The following is a 22,279-nucleotide window of genomic DNA, read 5'->3' on the forward strand; positions in this document are numbered from 1 at the left end:
GTTATCCTATGAATAAGAGAACATTGGGATTAAAGAGAATATACATCTCAGATCAACAAATGGAAAAGTATTAGTTATGTAATGAAGCTGAGTACAGTTTTGCGGAGTCGCAGCATCACTCCATACACTGCTATGAGGGAGGGAAATTATAAATGCTAAGGCACTTTTTGGGAGTGTCAGATATGCCATTTTGGTGTACTAAAGGAGTCTTGCAGTTTTCTAAAATTAATTTTTAGCATATTCTTGTACCTCAGTGTAGACTCCTCCCTCCATAACTGTCATCTTCTGGCCTGCGAGGGAGTTGAGCAGGCAGGCCCAGCTCCACCAGGGCTAGCCTGAAGAAGAAGAGCCCTCCCTCCGGTCCATCTGCCTTGGCCCAGGCCTCAGAGGGAGAGAAGAATGCTGGACCTGATCCCTCCCCCCCTCACCATTCCCTTCTCCTTTTGTGTTGTGTCTTTTTAGATTGTAAGCCTGAGGACAGGGAACCGTCTATTATCCTCTCTGTTGTAAGCCACCCGGATTCCCAGTGATTGGGCGGCATATAAATAAATCCTATTATTATTATTAGGTAGAGGCTGTCATTTGGAGGAAGAAGCCTGCATGCTACACAATATCTTTGGCTTTCTATGACAAATCAAATATACAGGCATCATTATCATTGTTATTTATGTTCACAGATTTTATTTATTAACTTCATAGTCAGACTTTCCAGTACAAATAATGCTCAAGATGGTGAACAACTATTAAGTACATGAAAAAATACAAAATTATAATTTAAAGATAAAAGCAAATGAAGTGAAATGCAATAAAATATTAAAAATAGACTTCGCCACAACAACGTTCTAGCTGTTTCTTAAAATCTCTTTAATACTTCCCAAGATACTACTAAAAATGTGTTTGATTGCTCACAGGCAATAGACACAAGATTACTTTAGAAAGCATCTGAGAAATAGACTGAAGTCTGAAAGCTCACGCTTCCAACTTCTTTCAGTTAGTCTCAAAAGTGCTACAAGATCTCTCTACATTCAGAAAGTCAATTTAAAAAAACAAAAGCCTCAAAAAAGATCATAAAAAGACTGACAGAGGGACATCAAAATGGATCTGACATGGTTTTCTTGGCAAGAGGTTACAGAGTCAAATCTCTCTTGATTTTGTCAAATATGCCTCCAGTGAGGGGAAGACAGATGATTGAAGGTGACTGACTGGCATGGCAGGAAAACTGCTTGTATGAACCAGGAACAGACCTGAGTGAAGCCTTCACTTGGTCCAGAGCTATGCTTGCTGCCAACTAACCAGGCTGGCCTTCCCACACCATCCAAGAGAATTCTGCAGGCTTCTAGGAAACACCCCAAGCCCCCATCCTTGTTTCGCTTGCAGCTGCAACCTACTAATTGGCCGTCCCAATGAGTTAGGGAAAACAAGGCAAGCAGTAAAACAAGAAAGTCACATATCCTTTTTAATTTGTCCAGCATATTTTCTGAAAATATTTCAAAGGCAGTCCCAGGCAGAATGCATTACAGTAATCTAGACAGTATGCAAAGGGATCTTGTACCTTTGAGAGTAACTGAAATAAGCTGGTAGCATGAGCTTTTGTTGACTTGAGCTTACTTCCTCAGATGCATGCAGGAGGTAGGCTCAAGTGTACTAAAGCTCATCCTACCAACTTCTTTTTTTCAGGTAGCCTCAGAGGTGCTACAAGATCCTTTTGCTTACTGATTTTTCAGACTAACATGGCTATATCTTTGAATATAATAATCTAGACAGAATGTAACAGAAGCCTGTCTCACTCCAGCCAGATCTTATTTTGACAATGCACTCATGGTCACTGTTAAACCCTAGCTATCCTGGTTTAGGGCTGTGTCTAGTAGTACACCTAAACTATGGTTCTGAAGTTGATAGAATGTATATCCCATCCAGTCAATCCAAGATTGACTGAATCCCTAGTTCCACATTCAAATATCTTGGTGTAAGTGCAGATAGTTGAAAGGAATCAAGACATTCTATTCATCGTAGTCCACAAATCAGATGAACAAGTCGGTGCCTCTGATCTGAGAAGATACCTGATGCACATTGGTTTCTGTTGCGCATAGCCCTGTTTAAATATTTGAAGGGATGTCGTATTGAGGAGGGAGCAAGCTTGTTTTCTGCTGCTCCAGAGACTAGGACTCGGAGCAATGGATGCAAGCTCCAGGAAAAGAGATTCCACCTCAACATTAGGAGGAACTTCCTGACAGTAAGGGCTGTTTGACAGTGGAACAAACTCCCTCGGAGTGTAGTGGAGTCTTCTTCCTTAGAGGTCTTTGAACAGAGGCTAGATGGCCATCTGTTGGGGATGCTTTGATTGTGATTTCCTGCATGGCAGAATGGGATTGGACTGGATGGCCCTTGCGGTCTCTTCCAACTCTATGATTCTATTAAATCCCAATGCATTTCAGTCATGCTGGCACCCCTAAGTAGCAACAGCAGCCTTTTACTGGATATGGACATTATGGAAATGTCCAGTTCTAATTCCTGCAGGCATAAATCCTTAATAGGATCCTGGCCTTTGTAACGATTATACATTTTCAATAAAGAATCCTCTTCAGAGCTAGTATGATGTTTAAGTTTTGAAATATAATACTGTACTACTTTCCTTAAAAGAATCCACTTCAGGTAATAAGACTTGGTACTGTTGGACAACAGCTGTGTAAGAGACAACAGCATCTGTATCCTCTCGCTTTAAATATCACCATCATTGTCTAAACCAGGGATCAAAGCAGCAAATGGTTTCAATCATCTTAAATCCATGTGTGTGCATTATATTCTTTGGGACATTTTTATTTGAACAACTGAGGCTAAACATGTGCTATATCCAGCCTTACTCAGCTCTGGAGAATGTTGACCCCATGATCAGAGAAGCAGTAAGGGAAAAAAAGAATGGCAAAGAAACCAAATAAAACAAGATTATAATTGAGAGATAAATGCATCTCTTTGGTACTTTTTCCTAAGTAAAACTGCAGCATAAAACTTCTAAATAAACTTAGTGTTAAACCAAACAAAACTAATCTGCTCCTAGAGTTAGGATAGTTTTGGCAACGTATTCTAGCCTAATTACATCCTCTTCTAAAGTAGGATATATTTCATTTTGGCAATTTGTTCTAACGTATTACAGAAACTACTTATTTTTATGCATGGCAGCTCTATTGTTCAGAGTAATTTGGTCACCTGTTACCTCTTTGTTTTAATGACCAGTTAAACTCCTTATATGTTGTATACTATTCACCACATGTAATATGTGATGAATGAAATGATCCTGCAAAGAGTAAGGAAGGGGTTAAAGTATTCTAATAGACTTTCAAAACCCTTTACTGCGATGCTACAAATAAAACACATGAATCTGTTCAAATGCACTAAAACAAATTGCATTGGAACATCAGCGTCCACATTTAAAAATGTGTAACAACTGAATTGATAAAAGCATTGAATTTTTGAAAGAACTGTTTGTGGTACATTTTTATTGTGTTTTTTTAATCCATCACCCAAAAATGCACTAAAAACAGCTATAACTTTGAAAAACATTGTTTCATCACAGGCTAATATAATCTTTAAATTATTATCTGTTTCATATATCATCACTCAGTATTGGAAGAAGTTCTGAATAATGTTAAGGGAAATAAGGAATTCCCCATGTGGAAAGACTAATATCAATGTAACACAGTTGATTGTATCTTTCAACCATAAACCCTCTGGGCAGGATTTAATAATTTCTATACATTTATAGGAAGTGAACTCTAAATGGAAAGTGAACAAATAAATCCACGGAGGCTTTACATCCCTCTTCCTTTTGGAAATGTGTTGGCTGAGCTTTCTTCCATTTCATGAAGAACTTGTACTTCACTCAACAACTCTGAGTCTACAACAGTCTGCCCTCTGATTTTTTTGACAGCTTCTGGAGTACTCAGTGGGTAGGATTCTTTGGCTTCTGTCTGCCTACATTTTAGACAGTTTAAACATGTGTTTCCAAGTTTGACAAAATCCTGATAAGTGTTCTCACTGGAAAAGCAATACAATATTGGATCTGCAACACAATTAAAAGTAGTCAGCAAAAGCGAAATATGGTAAACATTAAAAATTCTGGCAGCAAATTCACAGCTTGTCTCAAAAAGGCTGCGCACCAACAACAGAACATGATACGGTCCAAAGCAAACCATGAAAATGGCAATCGTGCTCGAAACCAAGCGTTTAATTTGAATCTTCTTTTTTTTCTGAGTGCCATGACTCTTGCGAACAACTCGTAGGATTCCATAATAAGAAACAAATAGCAGTGAAAATGGAAAGAAGAAACCAGCAGTGAAACGATAGAAATTTATGTTGTGTTCCCATGTTTTAATGGGATAATGTTCAAAGCACACCACATGGCTCTCAGAATCTTTGCTCACTTCACCGTGTGTAAAAACAAGCCAGCAAGTCAGAATTTCCTTGGTCCAAATAACCATGCTCACCACTGTAGCAGCCTTCATAGTCCGAAACTGATGGAAGCGAAAAGGATATACAACAGCTAGAAAGCGGTCAATTGAAATACAGCAGAGGAAGGCCACGCTGATGTAAATATTTTCATACAGGAGGATGCCACAGATTTTGCATAAGAGTTCATCATACGTCCAATTATCATGCTGTAAAACGTACTGCAGCCAAAAGGGCAGGGAAAAAATATAAAGCAAATCTGCTATGGTCAAATTGCAAAGGTAGATTCCTAGTTCATTCTTGGCCTTAACCTGCAAGTAAGCATAGTACAATGAAAGACAGTTGGCGGGAAGGCCTATTACAAAGACGAGTATGTACACCACTGGCGATAAGGTCTGGTGTATGGAATGATCAATCGTGCAATTCGAAGTATTATTGTCCATCACCTCCTCTGAAGGGTTTTCCATGTTCTCCAATCAGTAACCACAGAAGATCTAGCTGGGCAGGCATACTTTCAATCTGCTATCTCATTATTTCTCTGTTTTCTTCACACCAATGTCACAACTTAAAACACCTGCAGGGGGAAAGATCACAAGACATTCCTAATTAAAATGCAACAAAAACAACACCAGCCACAAAGCAATACTTCACACCTATCTGTATCCTATACACACTAGCCTGGAAGTGAGACCCATTGGTTTCAGTAGGGTTTTTTTCTAAACAGACAGGCACAAGATTATTGTTTTCAATCAACTTCTTTGATTCAAACACAGAAAAGTAGAATAGACATTTCCCCCCAGGTCTGAGGTCTTTATGTTCTCAGTGAGCTCAGAACATGCTAGATGGTTAGATAACTTCTAATTGTCCCCGTTTGTTGGATTGTCTATGTAATTCAAAGAAATATATTGTTGTTTGGATTCAAGATCTTTGTCTTCATTATTAAAGTCTTCCATTATTTTCATGGTCCAGTCTATTATAATGTTCCCAAAACAGAAAACAGGCTTACTTTAAAACAGGCCAGAATCCTCTATCATCATGTGCATCGTGTAACTTTGCATATACTTCACTATGTAGGAGAGGCACTAAGAAACCATGTTAGTGTATTGTGAAAATGCATAAGAAAACACTGGCAAGGGGTCCTGATGTACTTTGGCACTCCCTAGCTGGTATCCCAATTCACAACAGGACCAATGTGCACTGGTCCTAATGCACCTTGGTTCCATTATGCATTGGTCCCATTGCAAATCCATCACTTTGGTGGCTGCCTTATGTAGTGATGTAACAGCATTTAATGGATATGGACATTACAGAACTGCCCAATTCCTGCAGATGTACTTGACTATAAGTCGACTTCATATATAAGCTGAGGGCAAGTTTGGGGACCAATATTGTGGATTTTGGTATAACTTGTGGAGAAGTTGAGGGTAAAATTCAGGTTCATGTAGCAAAGGAGCCAAAGGATACAGCAAAGGAAAGTGATGCCACGAACTTACAAAATTCCAGCAGGCAGAACTGTTTGTTTCCCTACTAAAGGCTGGATAGATGAGAGAATAGAGGAGGGTTAGTGCTTCTAGAATAGGCAGAACAGCGGAAGCCCATAACAGATACATACTTGCATTTAGAAACCTTTTTCTAACCTCCTGACAAAGATACAGTTCACATTACAACAAGGACACTTTCATTCAAGTAGTAGAGATCCATTGAAGATCTTTAGGCATTCAGCCAACATCACTACCTTGTAGCATCCTTAGATCTAGCTTTATAGGCAAGGAAATATTGTTCGGAAATAAGCCCTTTGGTTCAAAGGAAGGCAAAAGGTTTCAGCACTGTACTTGCAGGAAATTCTATTGTTTAGTACATCAGAGAGTAAGAAGATAAGCTTGTCAGTTTACTTTTTAAAGTTCTAAGGCCAGGAAATGAGAATTACAATGAAGAGATGGGTGCACAACATCCTCATCTCTTGTCAGGAGTGATGGGCTAGTCCAGTTTGACACTACAGTACCTACGAATTGAAAGTCACTCCTATGATGTTGTATAAATTTTGCACCACAATAACACTTTTGAGTTCTGTACCATGTTATGTAAGAATAATCATGCTGGAACAGATCAAAGCCACAGTGTTCAGTTCCCACAGTATACAACCAGCTGGAAGTCTATTGGAAGACAACAGGAAGACACCTAACTGGGATTCAAAGGCATACTGTAAATCAGTGATTCCCAAACTTTGGTCTCCAGATGTTTTGGACTTCAGCTTCCAGAATTCCCAATTGTTAGCCAAACTGGCTAGGGCTTTCTGGGAGTTGATGTCCAAAACACTTGGAGGACCAAAGTTTGGGAAACACTCTTGTAGATAATACGAGTAGGCAGGGCAAAGAAGATGTAATATTACTAACATCAGAAACCACTGACATCCACATCCTTCCATGAATCTGACTGATCTCCACTTGAAACCTTCTAAGTCAGTGGCTGTAACATAGTGATTTGGCTAGCCTTGCTGCTAGTCTTGGGGAGATGCATGTTAAGAGAGAGGACCACTCTCCATTACGGTCTCAAGGAGGAGGAGGAGGAGACAACCTCATTGACCCTTGTGACCTGTCAATCAAAAATAGCCTGAGAAGGAGAAGAGAATTTAATCAATCTAAACCTCTCATTGTTATGCATACATCTAGTTATACTATCCAATAAATGACCTCTGGGTCAGAGCTGATGTAGGTACAGATTACAGAAAGCTTTTTCCTTCCTCTGTATACATTCTTTAGGTTGATCCTGGTTTTCCAGTAACAAATCTGCTTTTTTATTTATGAACAAATAAGACCCATTGTGAATATTCAGTTAACCATGTGGCAGAATCTCAACAGTCAATGTGGTATAATGGTTTAAGTGTTGGTCTATGAGTCTGGAGACCAGCATTCAAATCTCCGTTCAACCATGGAAACCCACTGGTCGCACTTTCCTGGCCTCAGAGGAAGGCAAAAGCAAACCTCCTGTGAGCAAATCTTTCCAAGGAAACCCTGTGATAGGTCAATCTTAGTGTTGCCACAAGTCAGGAACAACTTGAAGGTACACAGGAACAACAAAATCTCAAAAGAGATTCTTTCCTTTCAGATCATCTTCATAGCATCTTATCTTCCATCTTGTCTACTGTATCTGAGTTATGAAATTCAAATATTCCTCCAGCACAGTCAGGGAATTACAGTACAGAGTTTGTAGTGACACCACCTGAGGAGCTCTTGACCTCTAAGCCAATTACTCAGAGACTGGACAAACTCCTTATCCAATCCCTTTGGAATTTTTGTTTGCAATGCCCTTTTTAAATGTTCTGCTCCGATAAAAGCAATGCTGTGTCATCATTATTCTCATTTTTAAGCAGGAGATAAAGCTGAAAAAACTGACTTCCCCAGACTACGCAAGCAACTTAGAAAGGGTCTTTCAAAAAGTCATCCAGCTCCAAGACCAACTCTCTGAGCATGTGAGCCAAACCGTTTCTTAGGGTTTTTAAGTAACATACATTCTTCAAAAGTGACTTGTGTAAATAAAGAAGACTAATATGAATCAAAGTATACAGCTAATTACTGTATCATCTCTGGCTGTTCTGGAGTCATATAATATAGAGTAAGAACTGTGTATAAAGCATGAACTTGAAGACTTTCATGGCCAGTATCCATATTCTTTGTGGGTTTTTTGGGCTATGTGGCCATGTTCTAGAAGAGTTTGTTTCTGATGTTTTGCCAGCATCTGTTGCTGTCATCTTTAGCGAATGCTGGCATGGAAGTGAGTGGGTTTTATATTATATACACACACACACACACACACACACACACACACACACACACACACATATACTGACCCTGGGTTGGGAGGAGTGATATATATATACTCCACTCACTTCCATGCCAGCATTCTCTGAAGATGCCAGCCACAGATGCTGGCGAAACGTCGGAAACAAACTCTTCTAGAACATGGCCACATAGCCCAAAAAAACCCACAAAAAACTATGTGTATAAAGCATTCACACTTTACAACTTTAATTGAGAAATTTATTTATAGGTACCCTCCCAGCAAAGCCAGTGGATGGTATAGAGAGTGTTTCCAGTCCAGAAACGTTTTCTGAGTCCAACTGAAAGAAATTGGATTTGCGTGGCTATAACTTCTTCCATTTGCTTTCACTGGAGCAGTATGAATCAGGATCATACCACTGCCTGCTGCGGTAGGATTGAGCAATGTCAAGAAAGGCAAGAAGCTTCTTTTCCTTCTGATTTCCAATCTCAGACTACCAAAATACTTTCTCCTGCAAATTTTCTATGGTTTATGGTAGCATTTCCTACCCAGAAACAGCTGTACATTTGGCACTTTAACATGTTGCAAAATAATACTATGTCTGTGTTTATTCCTTTAGATGTAATAAAACACTACTGTAGTATTAAACAAAACATAAACAGTCAGCCGATTAGTCAGCAATGTACAATTTCCACCCTAAATAAGAGACATTATTACTCACTACATCCACTAAAAGATTGGACTTATTTGCACTTGGAAATTCCCTTATCTGCCTGGCTTCCTTTTCTCAGATACTCTATCAATCATATGACTATCTTGGCTATAAATTTTACACTAATATTTTTGTCTTAATTTTCCAGAAATGTCTAAAACATACTTGGAGTGCAGCACTATAGCACATCCCTATTAATAATCCTGCCTATTAAGAATCCCACACATTCATAAGAAAAATTAAGTGTTGTGCTGGATTGAGAATTATTGAGAAGAGCTAAAATAAAGCCTTCATTAGTTCTAACAGGGCAATCAATCCACATCCAATTGAAGTTGACATATAGCCTCTATTGATTTAGAATGAGATGGATTACAGTCTGGTAGGACATAAGTTATTATTTTTCCAAAGACTTCTTGGCGTTTATATCTCAGACTCAATATCCATAAATGTCACCAAAGAACATTGGAGTAAATGGCTCTGTGGGCAAATGAAACCATGCACAATAAGGGCATGTGAGAGCCAGCATGGTGTAGTGGTCTGAGCGTTGGACTATGACTCTGGAGACAAGGGTTTGAACCCCAGCGCAACCATCTAAACCTACTGAGTGACCTTGGGCAAATCACACTTTCTCCTCCTCAGAGGATAGCAATGGCAAACCACTGGTGAAGAAACATGCCAAAGAAAACCCCATGAGAGAGTCTCCATAAGTCGGGAACGACTTGAAGGCACACAACAACAATATTAAGGGCAAAGAAAAAGAACATGTCCTTATTTATTATTTTCTAGCCTGAATGACTTCACTGTGATAATAGGTTTTCACTCTTTTTCTAGTGTTTCTTTCCACCCTGTCCCAAATAAGAGCATCATCAAAATGTTAAAAAAAAAGGTTTTAAAATGTCAGAAAAACAAGCTCTTTTCTACTTCCTCCTCCTCCTCCTCCTCTTACAAAATGCACACACCAATAAAGCCAGGACATTGCAGGCGCACATTCAAAGGCTGCAACCTAAACATGCAATTAAATAACCAATGTTAAACAGGAAATCGGCTAAAAAGAGAACCAAAAACAAGACGACAGCTGAACTACCTCAGCACGGAGAATATGGCAACAGATTACCTTGTGAAAAGCTCATTTTTGTATATGTAGTTTTAATAACATATAAACAAGGGGCTCCAAGTCTTCACAGATTGGTTTGATGTAAACAGCTGGGATTTTTTTTTGGGGGGGGGTATATACTGTAATGACAGGAATATTGTAAGCAGCTCATTACTGATGAATTTCTATCTTGAAACACCTCAATAACTTTATAGTATTAATCATACAAACACGTTATTTCATTTCCATCTTACTGCGTTCAAACAGACTTAACCCCTCTTTTAAAGTCTCAGGCAGAAAAGACGCATTAACTTCGGTTGCCCCAGTTAGCCACTAATTGTAATTTTGTTGTAACTGTGTTGTTGGTACTGAAGAGCTTCCCCCAACAGGAAGTTTGTTTTAAGATTTCCACCAGCAATTACTCTGTTAACCACAAGAGCAATAACAAAAGAGTGCTGTATTGTTGTTGTACCATAAAAAAACACACACCCCAAACTCCTATTTTTGGCACTACCAGCTTTGACCACAAACTTGATATTTAGCAAGAAAGTTTTCCCTTCTACGACTTACCATCTGTATACACCTTATTTTTTGGCTGCACCTTATTTCTCTTTATTGGTCACACATGTATCTGATGCTTTCTTCAAGATGTTCATGGCAATGTACAGGGAGTTATTTGCCAGGATCCAGTTGTGTACATCCATATGGGAAGAAGCTACCATGGTCCAAACACGGTCCTGCCATGCTTCATTGCTGTGCTTGAACACATGTGTGTTAAAATCTGGACAGATAGGTATGCTATCCTAGTAGTGATGCTGGAACAAGATTGCATGCTAGCCGGGGCATGAGCCAGCATGGTGTAGTGATTTGAGCATTGGAGTATGACTCTGGAGACCAGGGTTCAATTCCTCCTTGGCCATGAAACCCACTGGGTGGCCTTGGGCAATTTGGACAATGGCAAACCCCCTCTGAAGAAACTTGCCATGGTAGGGTCGCCACAAGTTGGAAACGACTTGAAGGCACACAACAACACAACAACAGTACAACTACAACAGCAGTAGTAAGAGCCTGGAATAATGAGCAGATGTGTGGGGAAGAAATATGAAGCTGCAAAATGCCCAGGTCATTCTTGTCGAAAACAGTAGTTTGGTGGGGTGGTGTAGAAAAGGTGGGGGGTAAGACCTGAGAAGACCGTATGCTTTGAGTTGCTGACAAATGGGGTGCGTGCTTTTGTAATGGGCGAATTGAATTTTAGGTATACAGTGTAACAATAAGAACTTTTCAGTCCTGACAACTACAACTACTGTATATACTCATGTATAGACCTAGAAATGTTAGTCAAAAAATGACCCCCAAAACCTCAGTTGACTTATCAATGGGTCAATATAAATATTATGCTTTAACTCTGATATAAAAAAGCAACCACCCCTTGGTGAAAGGCAAGAGGATAATCTGTCCTGGAAGCACTGACAACCCTCTACTCTCTCATCCATCCAGTCTTTAGGGTGAGCACAAACAGTTATGGGTGCTGGAATTTTGTAAGTCTAATAATAATAATAATAATAATAATAATAATAATAATAATAATAATAATATCTTTATTTATAGCCTGCCTTTCCTTGGTAGATCAAGGCGGGTTACAAAGTACATAGATGTACAATTCCATAATAAACAAATACAACGATAAAACAGCAATAAAAACAAGTTAAAAATTACAGATTAAAAAACTCACATAACTAGCTTAAAGTGCAAATGCGATGGAGGGGGAGCAGATATTACATCGATTAGGGGAAAGCTTGTTGAAAAAGGAAGAGGTCAAGGGAGGCAGCCGAGCGGAGCTCGCCAGGAAGAGAGTTCCAGAGCTGCGGGGCCGAGACGGAGAACCCCCTCTGTGTTGTCGCAGAATATTTTGCATGTGGAACTCTCAACAGTTGCTTCCTGGCTGACCTGAGAGCGCGGGGCGGATTGTATGGGGAGAGGCGGTCCTCCAAGTACCCTGGGCCCAAGCCATTTAGGGCTTTATAGGTAATAACCAACACCTTGTATTGCGCCCGGAAGCGAATAGGCAGCCAATGTAGGTCTTTCAACACAGGTGTTATGTGACTGGCCCTGGAGGATCCAGTGACCAGTCTTGCTGCCATGTTCTGAACCAATTGTAGCTTCTGAGTATGGTACAAGGGTTGCCCCATGTAGAGCGCATTACAGAAATCCAACCGAGAGGTCCCCAGAGCATGTACCACCGTTTCAAGGTCCCCCCGGCCCAGGTAGGGTCGCAGCTGGTGTATCAGCCAAAGCTGATAACAGGTGCTCCTGACCGTCGCATCCACCTGAGACGTAAGGTGGAGCGACGAGTCCAGGAGCACCCCCAGACTGCGAACGGAGTCCTTCAAGGGGAGCGTGACCCCGTTCAGGACAGGTGGACAAATATCCATCCCGGGCCCGGGGAACCTATCACGAGCACTTCCGTTTTCTCTGGATTCAAACTGAGTCTGTTTTCCCTCATCCAGCCCATTACCGACTCCAGACAGGCATTTAGAGGGGAGATGCCATCCTTGGTCACTGCATCAGTCGGGGACACAGAAAAACATATTTGGGTATCATCAGCATACTGATAACACTGCGCCCTGTGTCTCCGGATGATCTCTCCCAGCGGTTTCATGTAAATGTTGAATGGCATGGGGGACAGAATGGCTCCTTGAGGGACACCAGATGTAAGTGCCCTCTTATCAGAGCACACACCCCCCAGCTGCATTGTTTTCCTTTGCTTCGTCATTTAAATCCTTTTTTACATGCCCCTATGTTTTACCCTTGATCTATCCTCAAGTCATATCAAAATGCATAATTTTGGCCACCAAACCTGACCTCAATTTACACATGACCTCCCAATGTAGCAGGCACAACAGGATGCTATCAATCTCCCCTTCTCCCCTACAGCCCTTTGTGCCAGTTGAAACACTTCTCTGAAGGTTACCCATCCCTCCAGAGCAGATGTTAGAAGCAGGGGGCTGTGTTGGATGGAATCATTTCTCCATGGGCTCACTGGCAGGACATTTCCCATCAGCAGATATATATACACCTGGATTGCAGCCAATATAGTTTAGCATAGCACCTAAACTCTGTGATTCTAGAGCAGGGCAGGGGAATCTGAAGCCTTCCAGATGTTGCTGAACTCCAGCTCCCATCAGTCATGGGCAACATGGCTAACTGTGAAATGGAATGGAAGTAGTATAGTAGATCATCAGCATCTGAAGGACTAAAGGTTCCCCACCTTCCTCTAGAGGAAGGTTACTGTAAAACACAGCCGTTGGCACAACAGCACACCATGACTTTTACAGGGCGTGGAAACTAGCCCTCTTGTCTTCAATTCAGCAACAGATTTCTTCTGAAATGTATCTACGCTACTGAGTTATAACTGTTTGATCCCACTTTAACTGTTACACTTCAGTCTTATGGAAACCTGGGGTTTGTAGTTCAAGGGAAAAGTTAGAACTCTGTCTGCTACAGAGCTCTATCCTGTAGTATATTGCCTTCCCAAACCACAAGTCCCAGAATTCCATAGTGAGACTCCATAGCATTTAAAGTGGGATCAAACTGCTATAAATGTAATGTAAATCGATTGCTGGTTATGCTTTTCCACTGCTCTATATAACAAAGGTTTTTAAAAACACACTTAAAGCTTCTTTTCAACATGCTCATAAAGACGCCTTTCTGGAATGAATCACAAAGTTTTATTTGGCTCCCCAGCAAATAAATCCCAAGCGTTAAAACTATTTACATTGAATTAGAGTGGTTTAGGGCCATTACACCAATAGCATTTGAAACTGCTCAGGGAGCAATATTAAAGCAGTGTAAGACTCTAATGTTTAAGCAGTGTAAGAAAAGCAATCCAAACAACATGTAAGAGCCACCAGTGCAGAGAATCACAAGCCCAAACTACACAATACATTAAACACGGACCAGGTCACTTAGAATAACTTTGTATGTGTGGTTCCCTCTGGGTGGGTCAGGCTCAAGACATGTGGATAGTTTTTAACCTTTCTGGTTAATTCACACAGGCAGAAGTTTCAAAGGAATGAGCAAATCAATTGGTGTTGATTGTCTGCTTGTGTTTTAACCCCACAAAGGATATATGTGATCTTTTAACATAAAAACCAGATGGGGTTTGAATCTCCCCCCTCCACTCGTTCCTGTTCATGCTTAATGTAGGGGGGGGGGGAGTTCATTAGCTTTATGCTGTCTTTAATTTAATTCTAATCCATTAAGTCAGTGCTTCCAAAAATGGATGGTATACCCCCCTGGGGTTGTGTGGAAAGATCCAGGCAGAAAATGAGGGGGAAAAGGGTCACAATCAAAGTATTGCTGTGCAAGAAAGACAAGGGAAACTAGCAGCCTTTACGAGGACCATGGTGGAGATGAGGGTTGCATGACATTTCTTTTCAGGGTCCCTTAAAACTATAATGCAGTCTCACAGATCCCTTCATGTGTTGGTGTCTCCTCCTCTTTGTCCACATATTTCGTTAGTACAGTAGTGGCGGTCCAGAAACTCTTGAAAGGTTTCCACACAGGGCATCACTTCTGTGGCTCAGAGCAGGGCCATTTTGGGACAGTCTGGGTGACTGGAGCAAGGAGTTAGTGCATGTGGCAGTGAGGAAGAAGTGGCTTCAAAAAGGAACTTTCAGTTTTTTGGAGCCTGTTTAAGCTTTGTGAGCTTTTGCCAGGACTTGGCAGGCAGATTGGAACTGCACTGCTGCCCCTGCTTTCTTTCATTGGACAGGCCAAGAGATAACAGGAGAAACAATGTTCGTATGTGTTGGGGTAGAACACTTGAAGCTCTGTGGGGAAGACATGTTGCTGAGTTGCTGCTTCAAGGATGACCAGGTGCAAAGGGAGCAACAACTGTGCAGCCGATTGAGCAGCAACAGAGAAGCCTCTTGCCAGCACCAGTCTTTGTCACAAGGCTGGCATGGGTGAGAATAACTTTAATGCCTACTAGTCTCAGTCTCTGCTCCTAAGGTGACTGGGTGCAAAGGGAGCAGCAACTGAGATTGTCTGTTTTGAATTTGCAGTAGAAGAATAGAACAAATATCAAGGAAACTACAAGGGGGGGAGGGTTTGCTAGGGTTGTCACCTAAGGGGGCAATAGCCTGAAAAAGTCTAGGGACCACTGCATTAAGTGATGAAAAGAATGGACACAAAATTGTGGATTATGCTCCATGGTCATACTGAGTTGGCAATGGATTTCTGCATGCATAAGTGGAGTTCCACATGTAGAATTATTCTGCATGCAGTAGCACATTAAAACTCTAAGCTAGTGTACAGATATATATTGCTGTTTTGCAGTCGGATGTCAGTCATGCACATTGACCACTTATTCACATATGTTGTGCCATGTATTCAGTACAGGTGCAGTGGAACAGAAGTGATATGCAGCTCCACTGGTGGAAAATTTATGCTGCACTGAAGAGATGGATGACCCTGGCCTCAAATAGCTATATTCATGGTACCTACACTGGCATTTTTGTATTCTCTTTGCTATGAGGAATATAAAAAGACTCAAAGGGTGGATGCCTCAGTAAGGCTACCATGCCATTAGAGTTCTTAACATACCTCCAGAAAATAAAAGCAGATTGTAAAAAAGAAAAGCCATTTTAATTTAATTGCACATATGGAAACATCTAGTTTAGGAACTTTAGGCCAAAATGACACTTGCATCTGCCTATTGAAAAGCCAGGCGTGAAGTAGAAAATATGACTCATGTGAACAAGTGTTTATAACAGACAAAATGGAAACAATTTGGTTCAATTTTTAACCTGCAAAAAGCAAGTATTCTATCTGAATCCCTTCAATTTGTTTACTTCAGATTCAGATGCTATTGTGTTCAAGCAAATAATTTCCTCTTGGTTCAGTCTACGCCAATAGACTGCTGGCAATTTGTAACACAAACCATGGATTATGTCCAAATATAGCTTGCAAAGAGCAATAACAAAAGCTCTTTAAGTGAATGCTGCCTGCCAATTCTGCCCAAACAAACAAGGCTAGGATTGCAGCTGCTCCAGAGGTACCGTGTTTTAGCTCTCATATTTGAAACAATTATTGTTCTTCCTGATCTCTGTGAGTCACGTATATGGAAATGTCTGCGTGCAACAGCCTTTTTTTGGCACAAGCCCCACCCTTTCACATACCCTCTAATATTTCACAGATGACAACTGGGACACATGTGGGCAAGCAATATCAGAGTGTGGTCAAGATGGCCAAAATTATCAATAAGGTGGAACACATAAGCTAGGAGAGACTGTAGTAGATTGCTTTTGCCTGTTCTTACTGGGAAGGGCAAGAGTCTGCCCTCTCCTCTCCTCTCCTCTCCTCTCCTCTCCTCTCCTCTCCTGCTAAGTGAGTGAAAACTGTTTGTGCATTTTAAATTCTGTTTGCGGCAGCTGAAGCAAGCTGAGCACAAATGGGAAAACTGGGAGGAGAGAAAAACTGGGACATTTTAAATTTAGTTGAAACAGTTAGGTGGCAGAGGATTAACTGAGACTGTCCCTGCCAAGGTGGAACAGCTGGAAGGTATGCCTCTGCTTTTCATGACCTGAAGTATTTCTTCCAATTCTCCATTTCCTTTACATCCATTGCATTTGCAGCCTCATCTAGAAGATGCCTTGTGCAATTAGAATCTCTTATCTTCTCATAGGAATGTCAGCCTTTGTTCTACTCTCTTCTTTTTGACCTTTCCCTCTTTGCTTTTATTTTTAATTTAATGGTTTTTACCATATCTTTACAGCCTTATCTCACCTGTGGAATCTCTGCAAATAGCAATGGTTCTGCTTACTAATGGTCTTTCTAACTGTCTTCTTTGTCTCCGGCTGTATCCAAACTGCAGAAATAATCCAGTTTGACACCGTCTTAACTGCCATAGTGCAATGCTACAGAATTCTGGAAACTGTAGTTTTGAAAGACATTTAGACTCCCCTGTCAGAAAGCTCTGGTGCCACAACAAACTACAGTTTCCAGGATTCCATAGCATTGCACCATGGTAGTTAAAGCAGTGTCAAGATGGATTATTTCTGCAGTGTGGATGCAGCCTTGAAGAATAACTTGGATGTCTGCTAGTCAACTATAGCTGGCATGAAAATACCTGGTTCCATGGAAGGGAAGGCATGAAATTGTACAACCTAGTTGAGATGGGTCTTTGCCATTTTCTCTCCCTTTCTAACGCCTTCCCCTTTTGATATGGTTGACTAAGATGAAAATGGTAATGGCAGAGGTGCGTGGAAAGTGGAGAGAAAAAGAGTGTGGCAAGAGTCGCCAAAAAGAAGCCAGATCAAAAAAGACGTGCAAAATTAGAGAGCACATAACAGAATCCTTTGGATGCACTAGGCTGGCAGTTGCATTTTCTCCCCTGAGGGTTGTGCAGCAGCACTGAGGGAAGGCAGACAAATTTCTGCAAGTGCCAAGCAAACTAATTCTTCCATGACCACATCTCCATGAGTTTTTCCCCTCTTGCTGCCATTGCTTACACCAACAGGATCCTGCCCATCCGCAGAACTCTTACTGGCTGGATGTCACTGCCCATCCGCAGAACTCTTACTGGCTGGATGTCACAATGCACATGGCAGGGCCCTAGCAGGTGTTGGTGCCCTCATTGGGTGTGCAAGGTACTATGTCTTAGATTGTAAGCCTGAGGGCAGGGAACCGTCTAACTAAAAGATTGTATGTACAGCGCTGTGTAAATTTACAGCGCTTTATAAATAAAGGTTAATAATGTCAGTTGCCCAGAATGTTTTCTCATGGCACTAGAATTGGCAATGTGTTTCAACAGCAGCTTCCAGCTATCCTTGGAGCATTGTCACTCCTAGTGCCTGATATATTAAGTGAGGCATCCATGTAAGAGGGGTCCAACCAAAAATATCACTACATTATTTGGATAATGTTTACTTTTATTATTGTTTATGATGACTTGAATGATTTTCTTGTTTAAATAGCTATGACATAGTGGTTTGAATGTTAGACTGCAACTCTGGAGACCAGGGTTTGATTCCCCACTTGGCCATGTAAGCCACTGGGTGACCTTGGGCAAGTCACATGCTCTCAGCCTCAGGAGAAGGCAATGGCAAATGGTGCAGTAGCTCATGGTGTCACCTCTCCAATTGCCCTCCTCCCAAATCACACCATACAGAATCCTTAGTCATGTTTTTAGTACTATTACTAGCCATAAATCCTAATTCCCGCATATCATTGAATGTCATGGCAATAATTCTGACATAAACAACTAGCAAAATTAAAATTACACCTTTAAATTACAATATGATAAACACTGTGTAAATGTATTTACAGATATATAGTTTCATGTGGCTGGTTCACCTTAGGGACACTATAAATCAGAAACAACTTAAATGCACACAACATGTTCACCTTGAGTGTTTGAGGGGGTTAGTTGAAAGGGGGGAATAAAAAAAAGTAGTAAAACATAAATAGCAAATCCTACAGTTTAAACAAGTACTATGGGAAGAAGCATTTCCATTTTTCTCTTGGAGGCTGATGGAGAATGCCAACATGGAGAACAATTGCAGCATCCATCTGCTGCACTCATTTAAAAATTAGTAGAGAGATACAGAATGGTGTCAGAGAAGAAAGGCAACCAAACTGCTTCAGTAGTATAATACATTTATGGTACACTTCTCTACACATTTAACAGGCTAATCCAGTGAAGTAAACAAGCATAGGCTAGTGTTACAAGGACTTTATTACATGCAGAGAGATTATAGATCGTTCTCTTCTTCAAAAGAACAACAACAACAACATAACACTCTTTTCATATATAAATTAAAGTTCTGGAACTGTAAAGATTCCCCACTAGTACAATGTTTTTTCCTAGTGCTGGTGTATGAGCAGGAATGGAGGAGCCAAGCCTTTCATGCAATACATGCAATAGTTTTTCTTTTACTGATATTGTTTCCCCCCTCAGATCTTCCCCTTTTGTAGCCTCTGCTAAAATAAATGGCCAGATTCTTCTTGTCATCTTACACACAGATAGGTTCCTATGGAGAAACTGACATTTTTGTTTGCCTTTGAGATGTGCATTACACATTGGTGTCTGTTTCACATGGATGTACACGGAGGCACATTGTGCATTCCACATTTCACATGCAGATACACCAGAGATACAACTGTGTACTCAGTTGAACAATGCCAGATTTCACCAATCAAGGCTACACAGTTGGTGTGCAACCCATGAGTGCAAAATTACACTCTGTCTCCTTGATACAGGAGTTTGGGCAGTGATACCTATCATTGCTCTTTCTGAATAATACCACAAAATCCAGATAATTTTGTAGCAAATATCTGTATAAATTTGGTATTCAAAACAAATACTTTTATATACGTTTGGGTGCTCCCTCAAAGACGTTTGCAAAAACAGAGACAGTAACCTTGGATTCAAGGGTTTGAAGATGTAGTCTCCAGAAGATAACATAAGAGCCACAGAATATGAAAATTTTAAAAAATGGATAAATCTGCTTCTTTGTCTGGCATAATGGCAGAACATATCTTCCATTTCCCTCCATCATCAACCCCCAGGAAAAAATATTAGCCTCATGAACTCTAGTTGGAAACTGTTTCAAAATTAATTGGCTGTAACCTAAAAAAGCTGATGTTATGTTAAAAATCAGTTAGTCTGAAATACTGTTAACTACAGTTGGCCCTCCACATTTGTGGCTTTGACTTTTGCAGATTTGCTTATTCACGGGGATTGATTGTAGCTTCTCGCCAGGAATCTCTAGGTCCTCCCAGCAGGAACTCTATGGTCAACCTCTGCCAAGTTCACACTAGAGGACCTAGAGATTTCTAGGAGGAGAACATCTCTCTAGGTCCTTTGTAGGTCCCCAGTGCATTTCATTTCATATCTGGCAGATCTTGACCACAGAATTGCCCTGGCAGGACCTCGAGATTTCTAGAGAGTTGTTTGCATGTTAAAAAAAAATATAGTGTTTTTATTTGCAGTTTTTCCATTTTCATGGGGCCCTGTGCCTTCTACCCCAGCACTGTATTACAAAACTGGCTTGACTATACCACTGTTGCTTCATCATAAACAGAAGGAGAAATATCTGGATGGTAGAATGGGTGGTGTTGTTTCCAGTGATATGTAAAAAGGCGGTTTATATTCTCTTGGTGTGTAGTGTATACTTTTATGGCCTTCAGATAAAATGAGATCTAATGCTTTGTGCACAAAACATTGTCATCAGCCAAAATTGTTTTATTTTTGTTGTGGTGTGCCTTTGAACCATTCCAAACATATGGCAAGTCCTAAGGTGTCCCCTATCATGGGGTTTCCGCGTTAGTTCGTGTGTGTGTTGGTATGTGCACACGCGCATGCCTTTGCCTTCCTCTTAGGCAATGAGCGTGTAACTGCTCAAAGTCACCCAGTGGGCTTCAGGGGCAAGTTGGGAATTGAAACATGGTCTCCAGAGTCATAATCCAAAGCTCAAACCACTATACATGTGTTAACCTGTATTTTGGACATGATGTGGTAATGGAATAAGATTGCCCAAGGGCATGATAATGCCTCTAGAGATCTGAACCTACACCTGAGCAGCAATACACATTGTTTAGGAATTTTGAGAGAACTCATCAAAGATCACCAAGGCAATCCTGATGCCGCAGCAAATCTTGTTCTTCAGTAATTAATACTGTCAATACTACAACTTAAACTTCAGTTGAAATTAAGCACTGTAATGCAGCGATTCCCAACATCCAGGAGCCTTGGCTGCATGGCCATGTTGATGGATTCTGGAATGTGTATTAATAATTTGTTTGTGTGTTGGGAACCACTGCTGCTAGTACCATTCATAGACCATGTCCCAATACTGCATGGAGGCAAACATATCATCTTTAAAATTGTCGCACAGACTACTGAAGGTCTTGGTTCTTTCCCTGTGGGCTAAGCTTTAACAAGATTTACATCTTTTAAAATGAAATCTGTTTTCCTTCCATGTCAGTGGGGTGCTGTATCCGTGTTGCCAACAGCCTCGAAGTAGAATTCCCGGAAATGTCTGTCCAAAACCCGCTGAATCCCCCCAGATCACACGGAGAATTCAGTCACAATTCCCAGAAAATTCCCATAATGTTAAAATGGCGTGTTTGCAAATAAGTGGTGCCTCGGGATCCGAAATGATCGGCTTACGAAAGAAATTTCCGGGATACGAAACGTTGGATAGGAAAACTGTTTCGGGTACGAAATATTTTCGGGTTACGAATTATTTCGGCGCGAAATTCAAACAATGCAAGTGCAGCTATAGGCCTTTCCAGGGCTAACGGAAGCTAAGGGGCTGGGTTAGGTGTTACCTTGGCGCGAATTTTGAATTTTCGTTAGCAGCATGATTGGCTTGAGAAATCAGCTGATCATCTGGATTGGCTCACGAATTGGGGGGTGTCTTGCTTCAGAAACAAAACCGTTTGTTTTTGATCTGCCCCCTTTGTCTGGCCGTGGTGACGGTGTGAGGAAGAGTTTCTTTGAGCTCTAACTCGTGGTTCCACTGTTGGTTTGGACTTTTCCTGGCTTTCTGCCTTGGACTTGTTCTGGCTTTGCAGGTGTACACTTCGGATATCAAGACCGGCCATCAGGAATTTCTCTACGGTAGGTGGATGGATCTTACCTTCTTCTTGTGGGGTTGGGTGAACTGTGTGAGCATGCTTTTGTGTGGGTGTTGGTTTGCTTTCTTTATGGGCTCTGCTGTTTTCAAAGGTGGAGTGTGGCTTTTTAAAGATTTGCCTTGCTCCCATGTGGGATACCGAGAGTTCACCATAGGCTTGCTTTCTGTTTGGGGATGCTGGGTTGTTTCTTCATGGCTGTGCTGTTTCAAAGTGTGGAGTGTGGCTTTTAAAAGTTTCCCTTGCTCCACATGTGGACACAGAGTCTCACCATCGGCTTGCATTTCTGAGTTGTGATTGCTGGGGTTGCTTTCCTTCATGGGGCCTGTGTGTTTTCAAAAGTGTGGAGTGTGGCTTTTAAAAGTTTCCCCTTGCCTCCCCTGTGGGGACACAGAGTCTCACCATAGCTTGCATTTTCTGATTTGTGGATGCTGGGTGGGTTGCTTTCTTCATGGCTGTGCTGTTTTCAAAGTGTGGGTAGTGGGCTTTTAAAAAAAGTTTCCCTTTGCTCCATGTGGGACACAGAGTTCACCCTAGGCTTGCATTTTCTGATTTGGGGATGCTGGGTTGCTTTCTTCATGGCTTGTGCTGTTTTCAAAGTGTGAGTGTGG

General features: G+C 41.1%; 2 protein-coding genes across 5 annotated transcripts in view; one reads left to right on the top strand and one right to left on the bottom strand.

Moving 5' to 3' along the window:
- The window catches only part of DGLUCY (D-glutamate cyclase), a 34,164-nt gene extending 25,346 nt beyond the window's left edge, over positions 1-8,818 (top strand). The window contains exons 13-14 of one of the 4 annotated variants that reach the window (XR_006100605.1): positions 3,761-3,944; positions 8,491-8,818. The gene's annotated coding sequence lies outside the window, so the exon portion shown is untranslated. Of the gene's footprint in view, positions 1-254; positions 312-3,760; positions 3,945-7,813; positions 7,913-8,490 lie in introns of those variants that run through there. The other 3 variants (XR_006100606.1, XM_042438722.1, XM_042438710.1) reach the window with 3 other exon arrangements.
- Positions 3,807-4,976, bottom strand: GPR68 (G protein-coupled receptor 68). The gene is made up of 2 exons (XM_042438778.1): positions 4,890-4,976; positions 3,807-4,754 (listed from the first exon to the last, which is right to left on the bottom strand). The coding sequence occupies exons 1-2, from the start codon at positions 4,908-4,910 to the stop codon at positions 3,807-3,809; spliced, it is 969 nt and encodes a 322-aa protein (XP_042294712.1). The 5' UTR covers positions 4,911-4,976.
- Positions 8,819-22,279: the final 13,461 nt, after the last annotated feature.

The sequence above is a fragment of the Sceloporus undulatus genome, chromosome 1 (assembly GCF_019175285.1).
Source record: "Sceloporus undulatus isolate JIND9_A2432 ecotype Alabama chromosome 1, SceUnd_v1.1, whole genome shotgun sequence".
NCBI classification, from domain to species: domain Eukaryota; kingdom Metazoa; phylum Chordata; class Lepidosauria; order Squamata; family Phrynosomatidae; genus Sceloporus; species Sceloporus undulatus.

Bases quoted from the DNA above. Each gene is read 5' to 3' on its own strand.
- GPR68 (XM_042438778.1), bottom strand. From the start codon at position 4,910: ATGGAAAACCCTTCAGAGGAG. The intron at 4,755-4,889 runs GTGATGGACAAT...GCTTACTTGCAG, and splicing joins TGGAAAACCCTTCAGAGGAG to GTTAAGGCCAAGAATGAACT.